This window comes from Callorhinus ursinus, unplaced genomic scaffold (genome assembly GCF_003265705.2).
Source record: "Callorhinus ursinus isolate GAN/ISIS: 27379988/994484 unplaced genomic scaffold, GSC_fseal_2.0 scaffold60, whole genome shotgun sequence".
In the NCBI taxonomy this organism is placed as follows: Eukaryota; Metazoa; Chordata; class Mammalia; order Carnivora; family Otariidae; genus Callorhinus; species Callorhinus ursinus.
This window is the reverse complement of record NW_027397122.1, coordinates 4,632,641-4,658,433: the sequence shown is the minus strand read 5'-3', so window position 1 is coordinate 4,658,433 and position 25,793 is coordinate 4,632,641. Positions and strand designations below refer to the sequence as shown.

The 25,793-nt window shown below is 49.8% G+C and overlaps 1 protein-coding gene across 15 annotated transcripts in view; it reads left to right on the top strand.

Annotated features, from left to right (window-relative positions):
* The window catches only part of IKZF1 (IKAROS family zinc finger 1), a 96,590-nt gene that overhangs the window by 18,598 nt on the left and 52,199 nt on the right, over nt 1–25,793 (top strand). For all 15 annotated transcript variants that reach the window (XM_025853032.2, XM_025853031.2, XM_025853040.2 and 12 more), the window contains exon 3: nt 4,475–4,594. In XM_025853032.2, coding sequence (XP_025708817.1) covers nt 4,475–4,594 — 120 coding nt within the window. The remainder of the gene's footprint in view (nt 1–4,474; nt 4,595–25,793) is intronic.

Here is a 25,793-nt window from a genome sequence, read left to right as displayed (position 1 = left end):
TGTCTCTTTCTTCTTTGTCAGCCTTTCCAAAATATTTTTATTCCTGTGCATTATTTTTTGTTTTGGTTTTTAAGGGAAGAGACAGCTCATGGGGGATTGTGAGGCCAGTATCCGTCTCCCATCTTTGTCCCCAACTATGGGCCCTGAGACAGGTTTCTCGCCTCCTGGAAGGACCGCTGTAGTGTCATCTGCAAAAAGAGGGATGTGAGCCAGTTGATATTTAAGGATCATTTGGTTCCTGTGATCCTAAAGGTGTACTGGATGTGTTCTCAATGGTATTTGTGATGTTTGTTAGGACATAGAAACGAGAAGTATGCTCTGTAGACAGACATAGTCTGCTTAGGGAGATGAAGCTCATCTCTACTGAAATAGGAGTGGAAATGTTCATCCTAGGAAATCACACTGATTGAAAGCTTACATTTACCAAACACTGCCCTGAGTGTTGTCTCTTTTCAACTTTACAAGCACCCAGTGAAGAAGATACAGTTACCATTTTCAGTTTGCGTGGAGCTGAGATTTGGGAAACTTCAGGAATGGGCCAGAAGTCCCACAGGGAGCCAGACATGGCACTGGAGTGCAAGTTTTCCCACTCTTCTAGAGTGGGGAGTCTGTACTCTGACTTTTTCTTTACCCCCAGGAATTATGTTCCCCTGGGTAATTGCATACAAAAACACTCATGCACTTGGGAGATGGGGAATCATAGAACTTTGTTGGATGAATTATAATCTACTTGAGAAATTAACTTGCTTGCTTTTGATAAGCTCATTATATAGTTTTCTCATCTAATTTGCCCCAAACACTCCTCATAGGTAATGCTTTATTTGAAGCAAAGGCAAGTAGTAAGATTAAATATAAGTTGCTAAGAAGTTTCTTTCATTTTTCTAAATAAGGGAAATTACATTGCACTTCCTGAATTATTCCATGAGAAGTACTTGATCTCTTGCTGTCTTCAGCTCCACATGTCGTCTGTCTTTGTACATGAACTTGGGGGAAATGCGGGCACTTGATGCTACGCAGACCTCATGCTTTTGTGGTTTGCTGCCATTTAGAAACAACCCTATAGGCTTCTTCAGCATATAAGCATTCACACACGTTATTATTTTATCTTCACAGAAGCCCTGTGAGTTAAGACCAAAATCACGGTTTTTAGCCTCATTTGTCTGTTGGGGAAACCATCTCCAAGGGGTGACTTCCTCCATGTTTCTGTCCGAACCATATCCCAGGTCAACCATGTGTTAATGTTTGGGATGTGTTGACTTAATAACCTTACTTTTGTATCTTTTATGATCTTTCCAAGGTTTTGCATTTTCAGTGGTTCACGGGGCAAATTTTTTTAAAATCAACACGCAAATAATCTTCACTTGACAATGTTTTCACAAAGTGGTACATATTCACCGTAGAAATCTCCAACAGTGAGAGAATCTGGGGGCCACGGGGCCCAAGGGCTCATGGGAGTGAGTCATGTCTCGGCACCACCCAGACTTTGGGGGCTTTTAGGCAAATCAGGCCACCTCTTAAAATCTCTGACCGAGTGAAGGTGAGCCAAGGCTGTGCCCTGTATCTCCTTCTGCTCTCCTCCAGGTCTGACAATTTTACTGGACACCACTGTATACACCAGGGACGACGGTTTACTCTCCCTTCTCCCTGTGTGTTTCTCCCATGTAGGGAGCTCCTGTTGATCAGTCGGACCCATGCATCTTGGAATCACCATCCTTCCTGCTTTCTTCGTTCCTCTTTTCTCCCCCATGCACGAAGCAGTGGGAGAACTGAGGCACAGGTTGTTGGGTGCTGGAGACCTGGCATTTCACTCAGTGCAGGAGCCCGACCAGACCCGCAGAACCCTTAGCAGGCAGATCTAGCATATAAGCATCCTCAACAACGTGTAGTTGGCCTTATTCTCTAACACACAGAGCAGTTAAATTACCAAAAGAGTAATCAAGAGTTACTTGGACATGCTTTAGCTCAGTGGAGCAGAGACAACGTTCCTTCACCGGGTAAGTCCTGATTCTTTACCCAGGATGATCATGGAGTACTCCAAAGGGAAGTGTCACAGGGAAGGTAAAATATGCTCATAAAGCCTAGTTGCTCAGCCTCCCACGCCCACCCATAATAACGGCACCTGGTTGATTACAAAGACACATGTGCACGCCACCTTGCTCTATATTCCTCTAATCTTTGGGTCCGTTGGCTCATCCAGGGGTCTCCACTGTCTCTTCTGGAGGAGGGGGGTCCTCAGGAGGTGTTTGAGAAGGCCGGTGACCTGGGTCTCCCAGTCTCCCCTCCTCCCCGCCCCCCCCCCCCCGTACTATCCCCACTTGACCCAGAAGTCTGGTTTTATGTATTGAAGTTCTGTGTAAGGTTAGTCTTCAAACAAAAAAATGAAGATTCCTCTGACCACCTCCCTGAAGTCCTCTGAGTTTGAGAACCGTTGCTCTAGGCAATGGTAAGGAAAACCCAGTTATCAGATGGTCCATAGACCTCCTGCATTCTCCCGTTCAGCTTTTCCACATCTGTGGAATCGGTATACGAGAACACTGAGACTTTCAGCCACTATTACTCCTCATGAGTTAGAGCCCGGGAAGTATCACTGACCTAACACACCTCGACGAGGCTTTCCCATCACACGAGCCCTTTCGCTCAATTCCTCTCTGGCTTTTTGCTTTTTCTTGGGAAATTCTTACAATCCCGCCCCTCCTTTAACGATGTGTCTTGCATTGGCTGTCCAAATATACCCAATAATGCTCTTTCTGAAAACCTACTGGTTGTGGTGATTGCAGCTAAGCTGCGAATACTCCACTGTGATGTCTCCTTCCTGGAGAATGCACCGCTGTCCCCCAAAGCATCGTCTTGGTGCCTGCCTGCGCAATGCCCGTTCAGCTACCTACGCCCGCGAGGTCTCGTCCTCTGCCAGGGACGCTTGCATTCGTCTTGCCCATCCCCTGAAGTGTTGGTATTGCTCGTCCAGATGGTTATTCAAATAGGCAGGCACACTCCTGTCTTCCTGGCCGTGTTCTCTAGGTCCTTCAACACCGTCCTTGCAGAAAGTCTGGGCTCGTCTGTGCGGGGATGTCCTCCGCCTGGGAAGCCAAGTTGCCAGCCCAGCCAGCAAGCGTGTGACCCCCCGCCTTCCACTTCTCTGTTAACCTCCTTTAGGACCAGCATCTCCGCCCATCTTCTAGAGCAGCTCTGATAGGTTATTTTGCATCAGCTTCAGGCCTTACCATCTGTTCCTTGCATGTGGTTTGTGTCTCCTAACCTAATTTTAAGCGATGTCTAGGTTGGGAGATACAGGTGTTTCAGTTTCAAAGGGAAAAAAACACACACACACACACACACACACATTTTCCGTCAGTCCTGGCTTTCCAGTGCTGGATTTCTGGGGGTGGGGTGGGGGTGGGGAGGGGTGGGTTCCCCATTGCTGGAGCCTGTGGTTGCACGGAATTCTGATGCGGTCACAATAGATACAGCCATCCTGGAAAACCCTGTTTCATTTGGTAAATATCACTTTGTGAAGGATAAGCCACTTCTGAGTTGTGTGGATTCTATTTTTGTGTTTCAAAGATAAGAATTCCACAGAAGGAATCCTGGCCCCAGGAGGCCTCAGATTCCCTCTTCCTGCCTTTTGCAAGCTTGCTTCCCTGCCCCGCCACCCCGCCCAGCTGGATCAAACTAGGCTGCTGGGAGAATATTCCCTGACTCTTTAAAAGCCAGTGAGCAGACCCAGAATGTATAGGTCTGACCAAGATAACCAGTCAGGTGACCTTAAAAACAAATTAATCTGAAGGTGGAATGAAGCCCACATCCAGGAGGGTGTACTGGAGCTTCCTTGCAGGAAAAATTATGGGACAATGTGTGGCAAGCCTTACAAACGCAAGATGCCTGGGACGCCTGGGTGGCTCAGTCGGTTAAGCGTCTGCCTTCGCTTAGGTCATGATCTCAGGGTCCTGGGATCAAGTTCTGCATCGGGCTCCCTGCTTAGCGGGGATTCTGCTTCTCCCCCTGCTTGTGTGCTCTCCCTCTCTCTCTCTGACAAATAAATAAATAAAATCTTTTAAAAAAATGTAGATGCCTTTTGACCCACTCACGAAACTTCTGGAACACTTACCAAGAACACGTGCAAAGGCTCACTACTAGGCTGTTCGCCACGGTGTTGCTTAATAGGGAAAGAGATTGGAAACAATATAAATTCGAAAATAGAAGAAGGATTTAAATAAATCCTGGTGTAGCCATGCAATGGGGCATCACACAGACGTCATGAACAAAGTTGTGGGAGTTTGGTCACTGGCGTGGAAAAGTGACCATGGGAATGTCTGACGACCACCGTTCCTTTTGATAAAATAGATCCCCGACTATTACCCTTAACATCTAAATATATACGTACGTGTGCAGCATCCTTGCTGGCCGCACTGCAGTGACCTCCACCCTCGGTGGCGACCACAGCCCCAGTAACTCAAGCTGCTACTTGTCTCCTCAGGGAAGGAAAGCCCTCCAGTGAGCGACACTCCAGATGATGGGGATGAGCCCATGCCGGTCCCCGAAGACCTTTCCACCACGTCTGGGGGACAGCAGAGCTCCAAGAGTGACAGAGGAGTGGGTGAGTCGACCGTCCGTGTGTCCTGTTGGTGGGCTTTCGCACGCTCTGTTCCCGTAACACCTCGGTTCCTCCATATTCTTCCAAAGTCAGTGGTTGGGTGGTGGGATCATTGTACCTGCTGTTTCCCTTCAACGGCCGTGTTAAGAAGATGTGGGAGCAAGATCAGCGGGAGGGGCCCTGGTGTGTGCAGGAGGGTAGACACAAGTCACTGAGGCTGTGACACCCCCACACGGGGACCACGTGGCAGAGCGGAAGAGCTTCCCGCCATGGGGGCACGTCCCTAGCCCGTTCTCATATCCTCTGGGTGCTTCGGGAACATCTGATTTTATGGATGGTAGGTAGTGAAAATTATACATTTGATGTGCTAAGGCAGTCGGGCGAGTTAGTTTGAGCTTTGCTTTAGAAGAAGCCAAATCTGTCCATGTTATGTTGTCCCTCTCAGCTGTGTTTCTCAAATGCCAAATGCAGCTCCAAATACAAAATTCGAGAGAGAAAAATGGTTAAATGTCAAAAATGCCGTTTCTCGCACACCTTTTCCATAAAGAGGTAGGTGTGTAAGTTTCTGCAGTCTCTCCCTGCTGTTAACATACACAGCACAGGTCATGTTCGCAAAACCTGGTCTCCCCTCTTTATTACGGAGGCCCCAAGAAATTCAGCGAAATAACCGAGGTCACGTACAGAGTCAACGTGAGACTCGATTTCTAACTTAAAGACTAGTTTTCACACCTTTATACCCTGTTCTCATGAGATAATGAGTCAGCAATTCCTTAGAATACCTATTTTCTCTTTCTTTTTTTTTAAAGTAAAAAAAAAAAAAACTGTGATATTGAGATTCACCTGTGTGCACAAAAGGATATCACGAAGGGTGAGCCGGTCACACGCGGTGGGTTGAATCCCACGTGGGGCAACTCCGCAGCTAAGGAGGACAACGTGTGTAAAGTTCTCAGGGTTATAAAAACCACCCTAGCTCTCTCCCTATAGGACATCCTGATATAGTAACTAAGAGATGTGTTTTGTGTGTTTTCATGTGTCTTAGAAACCAGTGAGTCTTTGGGTATTTTCATGTGCCTTAGAAACCAATGAGACTTTGGGTATAAGGGTTCTTTTAAAAAATAGCTATGCAATGAATTCTACCAACAGACAAGGATAGTGGTTAAAGCCATTTGATGCAAATGAACCAAGAAAACAAGTACCTTTATGACTTATTTTCCCCTATTAGAGCATAGCTCCTGGATGTGGGAGAGTGGGTGGGAAGCAAAGCATTTCTGGATTTTCCGCTCCGCTCTATATGCATCATTTCGGGGGTTCCCAGAGTTGGGACACAGGAGAGCATGCTTCTTTGTCATCGATGCATTTATTTTTAAGATTGCCTTGCATTTGTTGCGAGTGATACTGGTATATCATATACCATGCTACTACAACACTTCCATTCAAGACACGTTTACGTGAAGTAGAAAGTCAAATTTCAGTAAAACTCTTAAGCCAGTTGAGGGTGCACATATATGGTAAAGGTTTGCAAAGGTGGCACATGGATGGCTAATGTCAGGGCGACCTTGCTTTGTCTCCTTTGTCTGTCCTTGAAGCAACCAGTGAGGCGGGTACTGTCCTCTGCACTTCGGGTTGCAGCAAGCATGGGCTCATGACCCACCTGGGACCCGGGGCGGGGAGGGGCTCAGAAGAAATTACGTGGATATGTAGCCACTAAGCATTCGAGTGACCCGAGAGCCCAGACATCAGCGTTAGGACTCTGGGGTCATTGCGGGGGAAATCAGGGAGTGCTCCCCAAAATCCCCGGAGCGGCCCTGCAGCCCGTGAGCCCTGGTTGTGATGGGTGTCCTTTAGAGAACTGAAAGTTCTCTAAAGAAGAGAACTGATTCCTGGAGAGCAGAGGACAGCACTCAGTGCACTTGGTAGAGGTCAATACACGCTCCCTACAGATGCCTTCACAGTGTTCTCGATACACGGCCCCCGGTCAGCTGCCAGGGACTGGAAGTTCCTGCTGGGACAAGGTCGCCAGGCTCCTGGTGGGCGCTCCTGCCTGCTTCCCAGGCTGAGTCTCTTGGCTGAGGCTTGAGCTGCGGGTGCCAGCGCGGCCAGGGCAGGTGGGCGTGAAGCCGGGGGCTGGCCCATGACTCCCTGCAGCCCCCCGCCAGTTGGGAGGAGCATGCCACTTCTCCTTGTAGGATGGAGTTTGTGCCAAATGAATTCCAGAATTGTAAAATTTAAAGCACCCGAAAAACCTCTTTGCTGGGTTTGTAAAGAGCCGCTGCCGCGGCCGTGGGGCCACGTGGCGAAAGCCCTTTGAAGTGGGTGGCGAGACACGGTTTCAGGGAGCCAGCACTCCTTAGGAGGGGCCGGGGGCCAAAGGGGCGATGGATCTCTGCCAGGAGGCCCAGAAATGCAAAAGCACCTAAGACAGTCACGCACGCCAGAGGGGAGGGGTTTGAGGAGCGGGTAGTGAGACAGAGAATCCCGAAAGACCACGTCCAAAGAGCCATCAAGGACCTTACTTGTGCTTCCCGGGGACAAAGTTTTAGAAACCATCCTTTGGGATTTTCGAAGGCAACCAGCTACCATTAGTGTGCAGTGGTCGCTGGTTGACTGAAGTGAGCGTTAAACCAGTTAGGTACACACACAGCAATGGGAGACAGTGGGCAAAGGCAGGGGAGTCCTCCCAGGGGAGGACAGGGAGGTACGTTTGAAGCTACATGTCCTCAGCTCAGCGGGAAGGAGCCAGAAGAGCAGGGGAGCTGCTTCGGAGGACAGACAACAGGAAACCATAAGCAGCCCCTCCCTGCACTGAAGTAGTCAAGGGGTGGAGAGGGTGGGTGGCGCAGGGGGAGGTGGCGGCTCAGAAAAGACGCATCTCAGACTCCGGAGGGCCACGTCCATCCGAGCCCCGCTCCCAGCCGGGCGCCTCTGGCCAGACTTTTACCGCGGAGCCCGTTTCCTCATTTTCACAACAGCAGTGAAACTCCTCTCACGGAAGGGCTTCCGGGGTCACGTGAAAACAGACAAACACACTTTGCTGAAGACAAAGCAGCAAAGACTTGCAGTGAAAAGGACAGTAAAGGGCAGAAAAAGGAAGCAATTTGTGCACAGCAGGTCTTTTAGAGATACAGGAGATAAGGGGTGAGGACACCTGTTGGGGCTTCGCTGGAGGGAAGGGAGAGAGGAAACAGGTAATGTTTGGAGCACATTTATTAATGTGGAAGAGCAGTTTATTAATAATAATAACAATAATAAAGAAATTGATCCCAGGGATGGGCAAACCACAAGAGAGGGGTTAGAATAGAGAGCTCGGGGGGCGCCTGGGTGGCTCAGTCGGTTAAGCATCTGCCTTCGGCTCAGGTCATGATCCCGGGGTCCTGGGATCGAGCCCTCCATTGGGCTCCTCGCTCAGCGGGAGTCTCCTTCTCCCTCTGCTGTTTCCCCTGCTTGTGCTCTTTCTCTGTCAAATAAATAAATAAAATCTTTAAAAAGAAAACAGAATAGAGAGCTCAGGGGTGCTGGCCATTGCCAGACCCAAGAGGAAGGACAAATGGCCAGACGCCAGACAGTGGGAAGTCTTCAGCAATAACAGACCCCTAGGGTGTCCGCTTTAGAAGGAGACGGGGGATGCTTTGGAAAAGCCATGAATCCTTACGACCAGGTGTAGACACATCAAATCTCAACCTTACTACCCAACACACCGGTGGGGAGTGGTAGAAATGAGCCCCCTGTGATGCGTGGTTGTGTTCATATGGACAGTGAGCTCTTCCCAGGGTGGGCTTCACCCCGTGTTGAGGGGATGCTGGAGGACCGTGTGGAAATATGGTCTCCTGGATTAAGAGAGAGAGATGGGGAACAGATGTCAGAGCAACCTTGGGTGGCCTCCATTTGATTCCGCACCTGAGTAAGAGGAAACAGATTGGAAGTACAGCTTGAAGCCCTGAAGTCAGAGGAATCAGAGAACTTCCGGGCGGGGAGGGATTCAGTCTACTTAATGGGATGGGAGCTTGTGCTTCTGAAGTGGTCGCTTTAAAAATGAGAGAAATCTCACCTCTCTGAAGTGGTTGTGTATGAAACTGCTGAACGCAGACCGTGTACTCAGTGACCTCTTCAGGCAACCCCGCACTGAGGTGCCCCACCACGGCAGCCGGGCTGGGGAAGTGGAGAGTGGCTTGGGCTTTCTTCCATTGGCCGGCGGCTTTGGAAGGGGTCTCCTGCAGGAATGACGGCAGGCTTGGCATCCAGGGGAGCAGATGAGCATTGCATGTAAAGAAACTAAAAGCTTTGTTATTTCCTTCCTTTATTCAGTGCCCCCCACCCCGTCTTCCTTCTGAGCTCCCTGTGAGTGTAGGTCTCCATGTCCTGACCTTGAGCAGAGGCGCAGCAGTGCTGTGGGACTGATGGGCACATGGCTCCCCCAAGCACAGTCCCCCAAGCACAGCCCAGTTGACCAGCAGGCCAAAGACTGGAGGCTGCCCCGGGGCTGACCAGGGTGTGCCGGAGCAGATACTCAGGATGAGCTTGCACAACTTTTACTACAGACTTACTTGTCACTGGGTTGTCCCTGGTTACTCTTCAGTTACCCAGGGCTTGGGCGTGGGATGGCAGCATACACATCTACAGGCCCTGCTTGCCTCTGTTCACTCGTGTGACCTACCCCCAGAGCTGGGAGGTGATCACCACGGTTTCGTCTGTGGTTTGTTTTAGGACTTCACGCTCGGAGGTCGCGTGTCATGGAGTGGTGTTTGGAGCAAAGCTCTGTGGCCTTCTTGAAGCTAAACTGGCACGGCCTTTGGGGCCTTTCTCTTGAATCTTTTGGCCAGGGTTAGAGTCACCCTGGCAGAAATGGAAAGGAAAAAAAAAAAAATCTAGATTTTTGTTTCTACTTTTTTTTTTCTTTCCCTGGAATCCAGGAAAATGATTAAGTACATGAAAACATTAATTTTTTTTAATTTATTCGACCAAAGTAAAAATCCCTTTACCACGTCGTGAGCTCGAGGACAGATTTGTCAGAAGAGTAACGTATTGTTAATCAGTTATTCTGGTGCCTAATCTCACCTTCATTTTCAAGTTTAGGCAGAATCCCAAGATGGCGCAGGGGGCAGACCTGTGGCTGAAATGTTTCTCGGCTGCTGGGCGGTGGTGGTGGGGAGGCGGGTAAGGTGCAGAGAGTTTTTCCCAATGGAAAGAGAAAGCAAGCTTCGGTCTAATTGGAGATTGGGCAGCCGGCACTGAGGACGGATGCTAAGCATGCTTATCTAATCAGCAGTTAGAGGAAGTTGTTTTTATCTGTGAAATGCATCTCTTCTGAACCGATAAACCCCATTGTAGCTAGGGAGAAATATTATCTCCCAGCATCTGAGCATTAGCTGCAGCGAGCTCAAGCACCCTCGGATGGGATGCGCCCTTGTGAAAGCAGGCGCAAAGGGGAAAACTGTTTGCCAGACTTCAGCTGGCTGGCTCTCTTGGGTTTGGGGTTTTTTTTGTTTTCCTTGGAGGAACAGCTAAAAGCAAAGTATCCCTCGGATCCTTGTTCACCTTGCTGTGTTAGTTCCTTGCTCCTGTTCGTAGCTGAGGTGTTGTGCAAGAGTGGAGAAATTTGTAAAATTCTCCATTACTCATCTTGCGGTTCACCCTGTCTTGGAACGCCTCATGGAGAGGGGAGGTGTTGTCACCAGGACATTTGCAAACCAAGATGATTCCAGTTGGAAAGACTCTCATTTTCCTGCATCTCCCCAAACATGAGACATAGCTTTAAAACAACGATTTTCCCTGAGACTGGCAGGTTTTGGAAAGAGAGGTTGTTAGGTAGCACGTGTGTTGCTTCCTATTTAAAATTAAATTTTGTTTTGTTTTGTTTTAATCGTCTCCACTTTTGATGGCCAACCAGAGCATGTGGGAGTCTGGGCCCTGCAGAGCAGCATGGCGTGTGGGGTCCCTGAGGGAAAAGCAAGCGACCAGGCGCTGCACCAGTACCATTTTGTCCCAGGTTTTGGTGTAGATGGGTGGGACCCAACAGCACAGCATTCAGAACATTCCTTGGAGAAAACGGAAACCGCTGTGTGTGTGTGTGTGTGTGTGTGTGCGCGCACGCGTGCATATGTGTGTGGTGTGTGTTTCTGCGTGTGCTGTGTGTATATTGTCTGTAGTATGTGTCTGTAGGAGGGTGTGATGTGTGGTGGGTGTGCATGTGGTGTGTATGTGTGTATTGTGTGTGGTTTGTGTTTTTGCATGCGGTGTGTGTCTCTGTGGTGTGTATGTGTGCACTTTGTGTGGTGTGTGTTCATGCGTGCAGTGTGTGGTGTGTGTGTGTTCTGGGTGGTATCGGAGGAGCTCACAGTTGTTTCCCTGGAGGAGGATCTCCGGGCCTGGGATTCTGTCCCTGGCTCCGCTCATTTCAAGCTTGCTGGCGGCCCTGGCAGGTGGCTTCCCATCATTTCTGTCCCCATGTGCTGACGGGGGTCACTGCCCACTGCTGTCCTGTGGAAGCCCAGGCAGGGGTTCCCATGGGAGACGGTCCTCCACGGGGGCTGCTGCAGTGTAATCAGTACCTCTGTCCGGTGGACTCGCTGTGAGATGTTCTGCAGGACCTGGGCGGACGTGTGCCTGTGACACGTGCTGGCAGGTGACTTCAGGGACAAGCCCTGATATGGTGACTGCATGAAAAGCCGGCATCCCTCAGAAATGAGGGAGCATACAGAGAGAGCAGGACACAGTCAGTGTAGCCAGACCCTCCGAGTCTCAGGAGAGAGCAGGGGATGAGGAAAAGGCCAGCGGACTGGACGATGTCATTATGCCCCCCACACCCCATGAAGGCACACCCATCTGGAGGGACTGGTGCACGGCTCTGTTCCATTCTGTCCCACGAGGGCCAGCGTATCCTTGCCTGCTTGTGCCTGGACGTTAATGACCACGACGCCCTGGAAGTTCTCGAGGTCAGACCCAGAGCAGGGCCACCACGGAAGGCTTCCCCTGCTGAGCTTACTTGGGGATTTGTGCAGATACCGTTTCTGTTGGCTTAGTGTTTGCTCCAACCTCAGCTTCTCCAACTCTTAGGAAAGTCCATTCGAGCCCATTCATACGGATAGAGCCCTTCTTCGTGCCAGGCTGAGGCTTTAGTGCCAAATGCACCGGGAGTGGTGACCCGACGCCCTGCAGTCATGCTTAGCAGAGCTCACTGACAGGGGTGTAGCAAAGGAAGAGGTGCTCCTCACTGGGCCGGGCAGAGGGGAGAGGAGAGCTGGGGAGGACTCCCAGGGTTGACGTTTGAGCAGGTGGCCAAGGGGAGCCAGGTTGGACTTTAGGAACGGTGGTGGCTGGGTGAAGGGAGGAGGGTGCGCAAGGAGAGGTACAAAGCGACCTGCTCTGGGGCATGAGGTGTGGTACTCAAATGGGAGCCCTCTTGGTGGGCCCGTGGGGAATGACCCTGCCCGACCTGTGTGCTGGGAAGATCACTGGTGACAGTCCTCAGGGTGGCGTGACTTGTGCCTGAGCTCGGGGGCTGTGGCGGGAAGAGCCAGGGTGCTGGGGATGTCTCTCCTCCGTGGCCACCATATTTGTCTACTTACTCAACGTGGGAACATGTGTGAGGTGGCTCAGCCTCCACCTTGGTGATGGCAGTGATTCTCCTGAACAGAATGGGAACACGGTGGGAGTTGGGGTTGACTTGACATCTGCTGGCAATCGGTAGCCGAGGAGCCTTCCGGAAGGCAGGTTGGGTGAGAGGTGGAGAAAGAGCTAGTTCTATTTCTACGGTCTGCGGGAGGGGGCTAGTTCTAGCTCTAGGGTCTGCGGGAGGGGGCTAGTTCTAGCTCTAGGGTCTGCGGGAGGGGGCTAGTTCTGGCTCTAGGGTCTGCGGGAGGGACGGCGGAGCACCAAGGGCCTTGGGAAATAAACGTGTATAGTTGTCTAGGAGAGAAGGCAAGGAAGGAGGCAGAGAATAAGCTGTTTGACTCGGACAAAAATTCTAGAAAGAAATATGGCGGAGGGGCCACCATGAGGAGCAATGACAATGAGGGTGGGAAGGGTGAGGAGTGCTGGAGAAGGGGCCCTTTGGGAGATCAGTGGTGGGTCCCCAGAAGCAGCTCAGCAGGGGTGGAGGCCCACGTGAAAATGTCAGGGAGCACCAGGGAGTGGGCGGAGGGTAGGAAGGCAGCCCCGCCTACGGGTTGACTTGTGAGAGGAGAATATGAAAGTGTGTTTGAAGGCCAACAGGAAGGAGCAGGTGAAGAGCATGGATTATGTGATAGCTGCCTGAGTGAAGGCCCAGGGGAGGCAGACAAGGCCATCCGGGAGCTGGGCTTGGGCTCCTCCTCGGCCATGTGCAGGCCTGCAGCATATCCCCTAGACATCCTCACGGCCTCCTCCCTCACTGCCCTCAGGGGGCCACCCTTGAGCCCACCCTCAATGGCATCGCCGGTCCTTACCCTGCTGTTGTTCACTGCAGGGTCTGCCACCATGAAGGGGGAAAGCACTCCTCTGGGATTTGCTCAGTCTGCAGCCCCAGCGCTTGGGCCTTCTGTGCACTGAGTAGGAGTGCAGGGCATGTACCGAATGAGAGCACAGAACGGGGGCGCCGTTGCTCCCTCAGGTAGGACCCCAGAGAGAGCAAGTGAAGGGGAAGGAATCGAAGGCTGGGTCTGAATTTAAGGTTCATCGTGTGGATTATTTTAGGTCACTGTTTCTCAGTGGGCACAGTTGGTATTTGGGGCATAGAAGCCTTCCTTGGCTGACACCGTCCCTCCCACTGGAGGATATTAGCCATGTGTGTCACACCTCACCCCAAATGTCCCCACACGTTTCCCAGGTGAGCCCCTGGATTGACGTCCTGCCATCGAGCCCTAGCACCTCATCCCCACACAGTCAGCTTTGGGCTGATTCATAGAGTCAGTGGTGTTCTGGAACCTGATAGTGGATTTCTTTTTAAAAAGGAATACCTGGGGCACCTGGGTGGCTCAGTCGTTGAGCGTCTGCCTTCGGCTCAGGTCATGATCCCAGGGTCCTGGGATCGAGCCCCGCATCGGGCTCCCTGCTCGGCGGGAAGTCTGCTTCTCCCTTTGCCTCTGCCGCTCCCCTTGCTTGTGTTCCCTCTCTCGCTGTCTCTCTCTCTCTCTCTCTGTCAGAAAATAAAATCTTAAAAAAAAAAAAAAAAAGGAATACCTGCCAAAAAAACTGGGCCACAGAAGGTTGACAAACTCTGATCCTGGTGCTTCCTACCATGTTCACATCTCCAAAACTGCACGTTCCCTTTGAAAAGTTGTTTATTTGTACAAGCAGATGTGAGTGTTTGCATTTTTTCTGACAACTTAAATTCATTTTATTCTCACAACTTAGATACCAGGCTCGCATCATACCCTATCGATTTACTAAAGGAAATCAAGATCGGTTCTTCTCTACCAGAGTAAATAGTTCAACAGCATTTTCTGTGCTAGGTTGTCGGTCCCGATTTTATGTCCTGCTCTGTTCCGTCTGTGCTGAAAGCATAGTTAGCTCTGGGTCTAAAACAGCCAACTGACATTTCGTTAACTTTCCTTTCCTTCTACATGGGGTTTCAGAAAAGAAATGGAAAAAAAAAAAAGGTTTTGAGTTGTGGTTGCCAGTTGCCACCTGTCCTATCTGGTTAGGACATTTTCTGATTTGGGAAGTGTAAATATAACCCAGAAAAAAAAAAAAAAAAGAAAAGAAAAAACAAGCTTCCCCTCCTTTTATGCAAAAGCAGCAAGCTTTATGCTCAGAGCAGAGCCCAAATCATTGCCCTGCAAAGTTTCCACAGACCCGTTCAATGAGATGAAAAGGCTTTCTCGCAGTGGGGCTGGCGGCCCCAGGAAGCCGCCTTGCTGCTCTACAGTGGTTGGGGCCGGGCTACTGTACCCGCCAGATAAGCCGGGCGCTCTTCAAAGTCTTAGCAGGAACTACGGTTCGCACATTACCACAGATCTGCTCAAACCCTTTGCCTGTTGGGATTTAGGGGTGCAGGGGGGTGGCCAGAAACCTGTAGGGAGCTCAGAAAGTACGTTCCCGTCCACTGCTAGAGCCCGCGGGAATATGCCAACCGGTACAGACTCAGAGAAGCTTCCAGGCTTGCTCGGGACCAGCCAATGGGAGCTTGAAGCTCCCCAGTGCTGGAAGGATTGACACCACAGAAATTGGCAAATGCTACAATTTAGAGCTTTTTTTTTTTTTTTTTTTTTTTAGAGCTGGTATATGTGCACACCACGGGCTGCCGTACTATTTTCACGGTGTTCACAGGGGCAGGGGACACTTTGGTGGGTGGCTGTGCAAGCGGGAGTGGGTATTTGTAGAGCAGGTTAGGGAAGGGGGGTGGCTGTAAGGGGAAACGCGGTGCGTCCAACCAGAGGGTTAATTCCAGGTGACTCTGCCGTTGAGGTCACAAGCTGGAAACGTCACACCAGCTGTACTCGTGGTCTTAATAAATAGAATGCTTCTCTGGTTTTCTTGGTGGGGAGGGCAGGCACACTGGCTTTGTGACTGGGGGAAGCATGACTAGAAAAGCATTCTGGGTCTTACTGATGAGATGTTATTTTTATGGCTCTGGCTGGTTATTTGGGCTTGAAGAGCCTGGACTTGCAAAGCGACACTTGTGTGCATTACATGCATGAATCAGTAACGATGATTTCTCCGGGAAAGCATTAGCCTCCCAATATCCTTCGAAATGTGGGATTGGACTTGGTCTTCTGGAAAAGTTTCTGTGACTGAGTTTGTCAGATGAAATACAACCGTGCGGTGTGTGTACAGATCTAGGGGATGGCCCCGCTGCTTGTCCCTGTGCGTGCGGTGACCTCAATGGGCCTGTTTCTCGGCAAGGGCCTGGTGTCTGGGCAGGCAGCTGGGGACACTATCAGAAACCACCCCGATGGGCCACGGGCCACGGGGGCCCTTTCCACATGCCTGCCTCGAAGCCGCCGATGCTGGATGCAACCCCATTAAGCAACGCGCCGTCATGTGCCCTACTTTGGGGAGCGAGTGAGCTGCAGGGGCCTTTGAGCCACATGTCTTGGGTGTGTCTCTACAAGGCTGCCTGCTGGGAGAGTACTTCCCCCACGGGGGATGTGGCTGCATGCTGCCGATTTCCACTGAAATCACCCGGGCAGGATGCCGGTGAAGCCCTGAACATCCGGTGTCTTTCCCGACCGGGTGGGGGTGACTGACGGGCGGCCTCCAGCCGGCTGCTCGCAGCCGTTCGAGAGTGTGTGGTAGAGGTGACCGCTCCGTCTTGCAGAACGCGGGGCTGTCACAGCAGAGGCGAAACCGACAAGACCTGTGATCGGACAAGACCTCTGATGGCAGCCCTGGGGGCAGCTACATGATGCTTTTTATTATCCTTCTTGGGACCCAGCGGAATTTTCCTGCTGTCACGGTGTCCACGCCACTCCGTGGAAGGCAGAGGTAGCCAGAAGTAGAATACATCTCTCTGAAGGCCTCCGTTCCCGCCATCAGGACAAGAGGGACCATTAACTATTACCTGGGGTGGTCACCACCTCACTCATCCTGGTGTTGCATACAGCTGCATCTGTCGTCGGTGAAATTCGGGTTCGGTAGAGAAGGCTGTGGTTTTGAGTGAAGTGGTTTTATTCCTGAGAAGATAACAGAGTTAACTTGTCATTATAAACACTGCATTTACTCCCAGTTTCAAAGCAGTACTATTATTACTGATAGACTGAACTTTATTGTTGACTTTGGAGCTGCGAGTGTTAAAAATCCTATTGATGGTTTGTGTGTGTCCATTTGTGGGTTTTTTTACAATTTTTTTTAAGTAGGCTCCCCACCCAGCGTGGGGCTCAAACTCACAACCCTGAGATCAAGAGTCACGTGTTCTACTGACTGAGCCAGCCAGGGGCCCCTCAGTAGCTGTTTTTTATTACTGATGGAGTGTGTCCTAAAAACTTATCCTTAAGGTCAGGCGGCCCTGTGCATGCACACAGCACACTCAGGCACACTCTCTAGGTGTTATGTGTGGGTCTTTCCAGAAGGGTCCTGGGCAGGCAAGCAGCAGGGGCTCTATGCCTTATGACGCGTGGGGCAGCCTTCAGTCCTTGTCTAGGGACAGAGATTTCATAGATGAGTAATAACCGGCATCCCTGCAACATATTTGTGAAGTGCAGGAAATCAGGGACACCTGGGTGGCTCAGTCAGTTGAGCATCTGCCTTGGGCTCAGGTCATGATTCCAGGGTCCTGGGATCGAGCCCCGTATCGGGCTCCTTGCTCAGCAGGGAGTCTGCCTCTCCCTCTTCCTGTTCCTCCCCCTGCTCATGCTCTCTCTCTCTCTGACAAATAAATAAATAAAATCTAAAAAAAAAAAAAAGAAGAGATACGTAGGAATCAGATGTTCTAGGTCAGCACTGTCCAATGAAAATAGCATGAGACGTGCATCTGTGATTCTCAGTTTTTCCAGTAGACACATTCAAAAAGAGAATTGGCCCAGGTGAGATTAATTTTAATAGACTTTATTTAACAGGGCATACCCTAAATACTATTCTTTGAACGTGCACTTGATATAAGCGATCATTAATGAGTACTCTACTCCTTTCTACTTGTAGTCCTTGAGAACCAGTATAGGTTATGCGTACAGCACATCTCAATTCAGAGTGCCCGTGTTTCAAGTCCTCCGGAGCCTCCTCGGCCGGGGGCCACTTGCTGGATGGGGCAGATGCAGAGTTCTGGAGAGGAACCATGTCCCCCGTTTACAGAAAACCTTTTCAGATCCACCTTGGCTGAAATTTAGCCAGAAGCTAGTCCCTTACCACCTCTCCACGGTAGTGTTCAAATCCGTTTCCTCTTCAAAACATTTTCTCAGTTGTCCTCACCAATGAAGGTGAAAATTTGCTTCCTTTCCTTCTTCCCTTTTTGGCCAAATTTGATCTAGAGAAAAATCTAGGTCCAGCCCAATTTTTAACATCAGTTGGATTTGTTTTACACAGCTCTGTTTTAACCAGACATCTTGTAGACATTGGATTAAGCGCAAAATAATGAGAAGGCAATTTATTAATAGTAAAAACTATTATTAATAAGGCCAAATGTAAACATGTAAAAACAAAGCAGTTTTCCAAAGCAGAGTGGCTGAGATCAGTGCAGAAATACAGTACTTTTAGTTGTGATTTCCATCCATTCATTCTCTTCTCGTGCACTCTTTATGGTAATTTGGGGGGGTTGGTAAATCCTCTTGAGTTTTTTGAAGCCCAGGCGGGCAGTTGCTTTATAGACGTGAAGCACATTCCACGAGCATGCCACTAAGGACAGGCGCTAAGAGAAGCCGGCTTCAAAGACAGATGCCATTACATCTGTGAAATGGTTTGCAAAAAATGTGTTGAATGAAGCTTCTCGATAACTTCGTAAAACAGTCTGCCGCAACCTGATGAAGCAATGCAGCAGAGGTGGTCAAGGAGAGAGGCTTTGTTTTTTCTTTTTACTAAGAGGAAAGGGAAGAAGCAGTATGCCTGCTTAGGGCAGCCCGAGAAGACAAGCCTGGTGTCCCCACCTTGGCACCTGTATCCCGGGAGCCTGGGCATGGGGCGCTCTGGCGCTCGACCCCACCCAGCTGCATGCAGCCCAGACCCCAGCCTTCCTGTGTCAGGGTGCCGTGTGCTAATTGCTGCCCTTCCTGCACTTCAGGAGACAGCGTGTACTCATGTGGCTTCTGTGTTTCCTGAGCACACCCCGATCCACAGACTCACAGATTCAGCCCTGTGGCTCTGATTGCGCTTATTCCTGTCTTTGGAGGCTTTTACTTTCTCTTCACCCTGCTCTTGATACAGTTTCATCAGAATTCTAGTACTTGGGCCCAGGGACCAGTGACAGAACCCCTTTTCCCAGGAATAAACCATTGCAAGAGGCTGGAGTCAAGGCTGCCGCCATACTCTTGGGTCCCATGCATCTGTGTGATAGGTCACCTAGAGTCCAAACCCCATGAGGCTCAAGGTCAGAGGCTCTTGCTTTTCGCTTCTCGTTACATGAATTAGGCAGGGACTGCCTGACATCAGTTATTGACAACCAGACCTGCTGCTTTGTCCAAAAGGGTTGAACCAGAAAAAGACCACTGTGCTGGACAGGTTGCAGTCTGTAGGCGTGAACAGCACACCTCCCTTAGCTGAGTGGACGTGCAGCATGATGCTGGGCTTCAGGCTGAGACGGGGCTTGTGCCCCAGCATCCACACGGCTCCACACCCAGGCCCTCCAACAGCTCCTGCAGACAGAGCCCCAAGCCCACACTGTTGGATATTTGAGGCTGGGTTTCCTTTTTCTTTCAGAAATCTTCAAAAGTCTGTTTGGAATCTAGATGTTTGAATACATTGTTGAATTAACCTGGGCAATCCTATGGTTTTGTTCCACACAAGGTTTAACTGTAAAGTCGTGAAAACTGTTTTTTGGGGCTGGCGTAAATGTTCACCCTAAAAGAATTCCTCTAGGGGATCCTGGGTGGCTCAGTCATTAAGCGTCTGCCTTTGGCTCAGGTCATAATCCCAGCCAGGGTCCTGGGATCAAGCCCTGCATCGGGCTCCCTGCTCGGCGGGAAGCCTGCTTCTCCCTCTCACACTCCCCCTGCTTGTGTTCCCTCTCTCACTGTGTCTCTCGCTGTCAAACAAATAAATAAAATCTTAAAAAGAAAAAAAAAAAAGAATTCCTCTAGAAGATGAGTTGCACTGGTTGTAGAAGGTTTTGAAGCAGAAGGTCTGGGTTAAGTCTCGGCTCTCAGCCACACTACAGTTGTGACGTGGGGCAGACCACTGCCTTCGTGTGCAGAATACACTCGATGAATCCGGCATTTCTCCTAAATGTAGAGTGTATAAAGTGCTACTTTAAAAGTCTGTTAACCTGCCTGACTGGGTTAGAAAGGATAAAATTTGCCTTGTGTTTATGGTATGCGTCTCTCAGGGATGGATGGACGGATAGGCCACGCCCTTTGCCAACCTCTGTGTTCCTGTCTCTGTCCCTTCCTTGATGAAGTCATGGGGCCACACTCAGAAGCTCCCTCTCTTTGCACACGGCCAACCCAAAGGGCCTGTCGTCCCCCTCACCTTTACATTGCTTGCCCTCTAGGAAATGTATTTTATAACTTACCAACTATTTACCTAAGTTTCTATGAGCACACCTAGAATTCTTCCACTGTTTGGATGCAAGAAGTGCAAACAGCGTAGAGATGCCCATGGTGCCGTGCCTAGCATTCAGGTGTAAGCTGCCTCCCCCCCGGGGGGTGGGGTACCCGGGTATTTTGCACCTGCTGTCTGCATTCAGCTAGATTGCAAGACCCTCACAGGCCAGTCACATTTCTCCTTCTGTCGCTTATCTATCACAGAACACACCATGGGGGAAAGCGGAAACAGAGTGAACGTCCCACCTTACAGAAACAAGTCAGTTCAGCACGTGGTGAAAAGCCTCTCTATGAGACCGGCTGTAGAAATCGAAAATCATCTCAGGAGGGAGTTGAAGTCAGAACCGACTTTTGAGCCCATCAAGTGAACACAGTTAATGCAGTAGGGAAAGGAGCAGGGCATTACAGCCGAGAGAAGAATAAGATGTGTCATCTAAACATTTAAGTCACAGAGAGATGGGAAAAGATGAGGGAAATGAGTATTTTCAGTTTTGCTGTGTAATTAGAGTTTACTTTGCAGTCTAGAGCCTGCGAAGTTCACCCCCTCTGGCCATCTGCCGACCCTTAAGGGGACACATAATCCGAATTAGCAGCATCCCAGGAAATTAGAAGTTATTACTGTGTCCTATATTGAATTATCCTCTTATCAGAATGTTTGTGGATATGTACTATGAATTTAATTTGTCCTGTGCAGCCTTGACAATTGAAAAGAAATCTGAATGCTTATTGACATGTTCATCAGTACCCTAGTGTCATCCAAGTGCGATCACTGAACGCATTCCGAGCTGCTAGGCTAGATGTCATGGGGCATCAGGCTGTAGGAGCACTAGCTCCCTCAAGGAGTTAAATACACGTCTATACCCGCAGGGAGCTCCAGGTGCCAGACACTGGTAGGTTTGAAGCTAGAAGACAAGCACAGGGGTCCAGGGGCGTCAGCATTCCAGAATTCAGGGGAGCAAGCTGGAGGTGGGGTTGGGTAGCTTCGAGCATCAGTTCATAAGACAAATGCTTCCTAAGTACCCACTTTGTCCCAGGTACCCTGCCAGGCACAGGGGTGACCAAGACAGAGAATAGAAGACTCAGGGGCTCAAAGAGCTTACCTTCTGTTCCAAAAAGGACGCAGTTGAGCAGAGAGAGAAAAGTAGTAAAAAAAAAAATATAGAAATTAAACATAGAATAAACTGTCTTCGTGTCTTACAGATAGTTCTGCCTGGTTTTGAACATCTGCTGGTTTAAATGAAAATATCCAGCATGATGCACTCAAGTTCCTGGCTGCTTTTAGCAAATGTACTCACTGCAGTATCAGCATTTCCCTGGTGGAAAGGTGGTTCAGAGCTTCTGTCTGCCTGTGAATGAAACAAGGAAAATGTCGGGGTGCCTGGGTGGCTCAGTCAGTTAAACATCCGACTCTAGATCTCAGCTCAGGTCTTGATCTCAGGGTCGTGAGTTCAAGCCCCACATTGGGCTCCAGGCTGGGCGTGGAGCCCTTTTAAAACAGCAACAACTAAAATAACAACAACAACAAGGAAAATGTAGGAAAGCTTCTGATGCTAAGCCTCCCTCTGCCCACAACACCCACTGAACCAGCCGCACACAGTTTGATCACCGCTATCCTGTTGCTGTGCAGTGAGTCTCCCTCCCATAAGACACTCCCAATGGAAGACCCCTGAGCTACCATGAGCCCCGTGCATGTGTCTTTCAGCATCGTTGCTGGATAAGGGCCCATGTGTCTGGAGGTCTCCTGGGGACAGCCGGGTCTAGGCTTTGGGAGACACTGATTATGAGCAAAGTCTTGAATCAAATCCGCTTGTTTCGAGAGCCGTGTGGGCAGCCAGCTGCCCTGTACTTTCCCTAAACTGTGAGAACCCTTCCAGGCCATGAAGACAGCCATGCTAAGCCCTCTGAACACCCGGGGCTGATGAAATCAACAGGAATCTCCATTTGCGTTGCTTCCCCTCACTGGCCCCACCCTCCCCTGGCCATTGGCAGCCCGCCCAAGTCCCTCCCCAGACATGGCATCCCGGGGACCCTGCCGGCCCTGGGCCGGGGCGCAGATAGAAGAGAAAACCCAGTCAGTGCGCCTGGTGAGCTCCCCTTTGTCCGGGTCCACCTTCGCCCTCAGGACGAGATGGAAGATAGCGAGCCAGTGCTGATTTTGTAGTACTGGGGGACTCGCCGCTCTTCGTCTATAGAAACGTGGGTATTAAACCCATTTTCCGTGTTTGTGAGCTGTAATATTCTGGTTCTGGAGGGCAGAGCCTTGCCCAGGGCACCAGCTCCCCCCCCCCCCCCCTGCAGCTCGGGCACATGCAGGCGGGTGGGGGGGGTTTTTGCAGCCTCCGCCCCCGTTAACTGTTCGCTCAGAAGGCGGGCGTCAGTTTTCCCAGAAACACGCATCTCTCCCTCTACTTGTCCGGTGCATCTGATACGTGGACCTCAGACGCAGATCTGGCGTGCTTCGCTGTCGTGTTTGGGGGCGTGTGGCTCACGTCAGCCTGGTGAGATCTCTCTGGAACAGCTGTGTGTCCCAGACATAGGGACAGGGGTGAATACGAGAACTCCTTCCCTTTACGATGCTCATTTCCACAGCAACTCTGTGAGAAGCATAGCGGAAAACGTTGCCTTTTTTCTTTTCTTTCTAGGAACCTTTAGGTAATCTGTTCTTTAAAAAGATGAAATTGGCGCAGGTGGGCTGCTGATCTCAGACTCGTCTGGGACCCCTGGCCTCGCAGTCCCTGAAACACACGTAAAAGGAATGAGTTTGTTGTAGGTTATCAGTGATTCGGATCAAAGGTCAAAGCTTTTTAAACCATGGACAACTCAGTTTTTGCAAGTTCCTTAAAAGGAGCAAAAGTCACACCCGGGCATCAAAGCAGAAAAATATGTCACCATTCCCAACGGGACGCTCCTTTAATCCTTTGTTCCAGGCGAAGCCAGACTTGCATGTGGCTGTGTCCGTCAGATTGTTAATTGAGTTTAATTTTTACTCCTGGAAATGTTATCTTTACACAAATCAGTCTTTAAAGATTTTATTTATTTATTTATTTATTTATTTATTTATTTATCTATCAGAGACAGAGAGAGAGAGAGAGTGTGTGCACAAGATGGGGGGAGGCGCAGGAGAGGGAGAAGCACTCCCCGCTGAGCAGGGAGCCCGATGCGGGACTCGATCCCAGCACGCTGGGATCATGACCTGAGCCGAAGGCAGACACTTAACCAGCTGAGCCACCCAGGTGACTCTAAACAAATCAGTCTTTAAACAAAACAAATCTTCAATCCAGAGTTTCCATAGCTCAGTGTAAATGTCCGGTGCTGTGTCACAATCTCGTGAATCTTTCAGGTTGCGGGTGGCCGCTTATAGATACGGAAAGATTTCTTCGAAAGTTTAAGTGAAAGGGAAATTAGTAGAAAGTGGGCTTTACAACGACAGTGATGTGGATGATTCTCCAGTGTTGTGTCCGACAACATCGTCCTGCTGTTGTGAATGCATTTTCCTTCCCAGTTTGCCAACTCTTGGGGTCAGGAACGCTCACATTCCAAGATCCACAGAGAGATAGGAGATCCAAGAGCGAAGGAAGGGACACTTTACTGTGATCAAAGTATAGAGTGTGTTCTTTATTTAGGAAGAACAAAGAAAACTCCAAGATTTTCCTATGATATGCCAGGGGCATTTTCAAGACAATTCCCATTTCAGAGAGCCATTATCTGTTGATTTCCCATCGGTGTGGGCCACAGCTTTTGAATTAGTAAACAGGGAAAGAAATTCATTATCTTAGTTTGTCAGGAAAATGAATTCTCCGGAGTTTTCAATGGCTGTTACTGGAAACAACACAGCTTACTTTTCAGAATCCATGAGAAAGAGCATGTGAGTCCCAGCCACAAAAGAAAAAGAATTGCGGAAAAGGGGTTTCATGAGATGCTCTACAAATTGGCTATTAGCAAGATCCTCACCTCAAAAAGAAAAATGAGAGTGGGTTACATACATTGAGAAACAGTTATTTTTGGCCCCATTCTTTGAGGTAAAACACCTCTGTAAAGTGTTGCTTCCTCACGACTGTGGCACCAAGATCAGAACAAGAATGTGGTGGGTTTGAAACCATGGGCGTCACTCATACCAACTACAGATGCTCGGCCCACTTGAAAACGGAGCCCAGGCACCATTTTGTTTCAGGAATGAGCAAATTGAATGAACCACTGTGCCAGATGTGGTGTGAGGCTGGCAAGTCTTCCGAACACAGACACGGAAAGAAGTACACAAAAGCAAACAAAACAGACCTGGAGACAGCCAGTACAAAGCGATTCCAACAAGGGAATGGCCCTTTTGTGCAGTGATGGTACCCACCCATGGAACAAAATGCACAGATGCGTGTGCTACACATGCTAAGAGCATCTGCTCTTATAACTGATCGGTGGGAGATCGAGTACACTGGTTTTGGTGACATGGTTTAACTTAGTCCTCACGTTGCTCTCTCTTTCTCTCTGCTTTACAGATGAGAAGGGTCCCCGTGCCCAGACCGCCTGGAATGGCAGCTGGTACTGGGTGTCATTGGGCCTTCATCTTGGGTTCACGATTGGTTATAAACTTAATGAGGTCATTAACCGATCTCTGAGTCACGCAACCCATACGGACACAAGTTTTCTGATTCTAAATCTTGTGTTCTTTCGACTCTCTCTTGCTACCATTTTTTTTTTTTTTTAATGTTAAGCCTGTGTGTTTATGATCTTTGTTACCATCCCAAGAGTAAGTATTAGCTGGATGATGTAATGAAAAATACTGGTATTCTAAATGGCGTTGGGAAACTGGTAGGAAAATTCGGTTGTGATATCCACGGGCCAGGCTACCTTCATCTGTGGCTGCACTTGTTGGGCAAGTAGCAAGGAACTCAGAGGGCGAGTGACGCATGCCCAGGGCCTTCCTCAGGGAGCAGGATACATGAAATGCTGCAGTGGAGGTATCAAAACCCACAAACAGGCAAGGAGCAAAATCAGTTTTGATGGAATGTATGTAGGATTTCAGAAGACATGACATATATTCTATCCCTTCAAGAATGGCTAGAATATTTAGAGGTGGGTAGGAAAAAGGAGCAGGTTAGGGGGGGACACAACCAAGGGCTGAGGAAACACACTGGGATCTTTGGTTTTCTGCATGGGGCTTGGGGGATTCTGGGAGGAGGGCTGACCTCAGAGAAGGCCTTCAGTAGATGTATTCCCTAGGCAGTCACAGTCGTGGGGCTGATGGGGAGTAGGGGAGTCATTGCCATAGCTCTCCCCCCAAAACGGACACCATCTTGGACCATCACTTGCCTTTCATCAAGAAGTCTTATAGCACATGTCACCCCAGCTGAAACCCTGTCACATTTAGGGCATTCATGCTTCTATTTTAAGTCATGTTATAGATCAGTAAGAGATAAGTTGGGGGCAGATAGGGACCTTCCATGCAAAGCTTGAGTCAAGGCTTGGGAACCAAGACAGTGTATCTTATTTATTTTACACATTCATATGGAAAGCTGCAGACTTGAAAACACTGAGGTTAGGTGCGAGAAGCCACATAAGAAACAAATGAAGTGACCCCCAGGTCAGTTGAGGTGTGTCTGAGAAGAGATATCCCAAGCAGCAGCAGTGTGTGGGGATGCCCCTGGGGGGATCTGCAGGCCTCGGTTTGAATCACCATCGGTGACCATGTGGCCACACACCGATGCTGTCAACTCAGAGGAGCATGGAGGGAAATCCTGGGGTGCGTGGGGGTCAGGTCTTCTTGGTGCAGGGCGCAGCCATGAAGGCTGGTCTGTGTGTCTCAAGAAGGTGGCGAAACGTGTCACCCCTGTTGGTCACGGCGCAGATGCCATGTTTGGGAAGGAGTGGCTCCACCAGCAACCCATTCCATGGTCCTTCTCCCCAGTCCCGAGACGGAGTTTGCCCGCAGCAGATTTGGCAGCTGAGTAGATAACCCTCTGACAGGACTTGGAGGCAGGCAGATGGGAGGAGACATCGGGCTGTGCTAGCAGGTTACACCAACGGACTCTGACGAGGGCCTTACATCACGCACAGATAACTGCCTCGCTCCTAACCGTTAGAAATGTGTCATTGAAGTGTGAAAATAT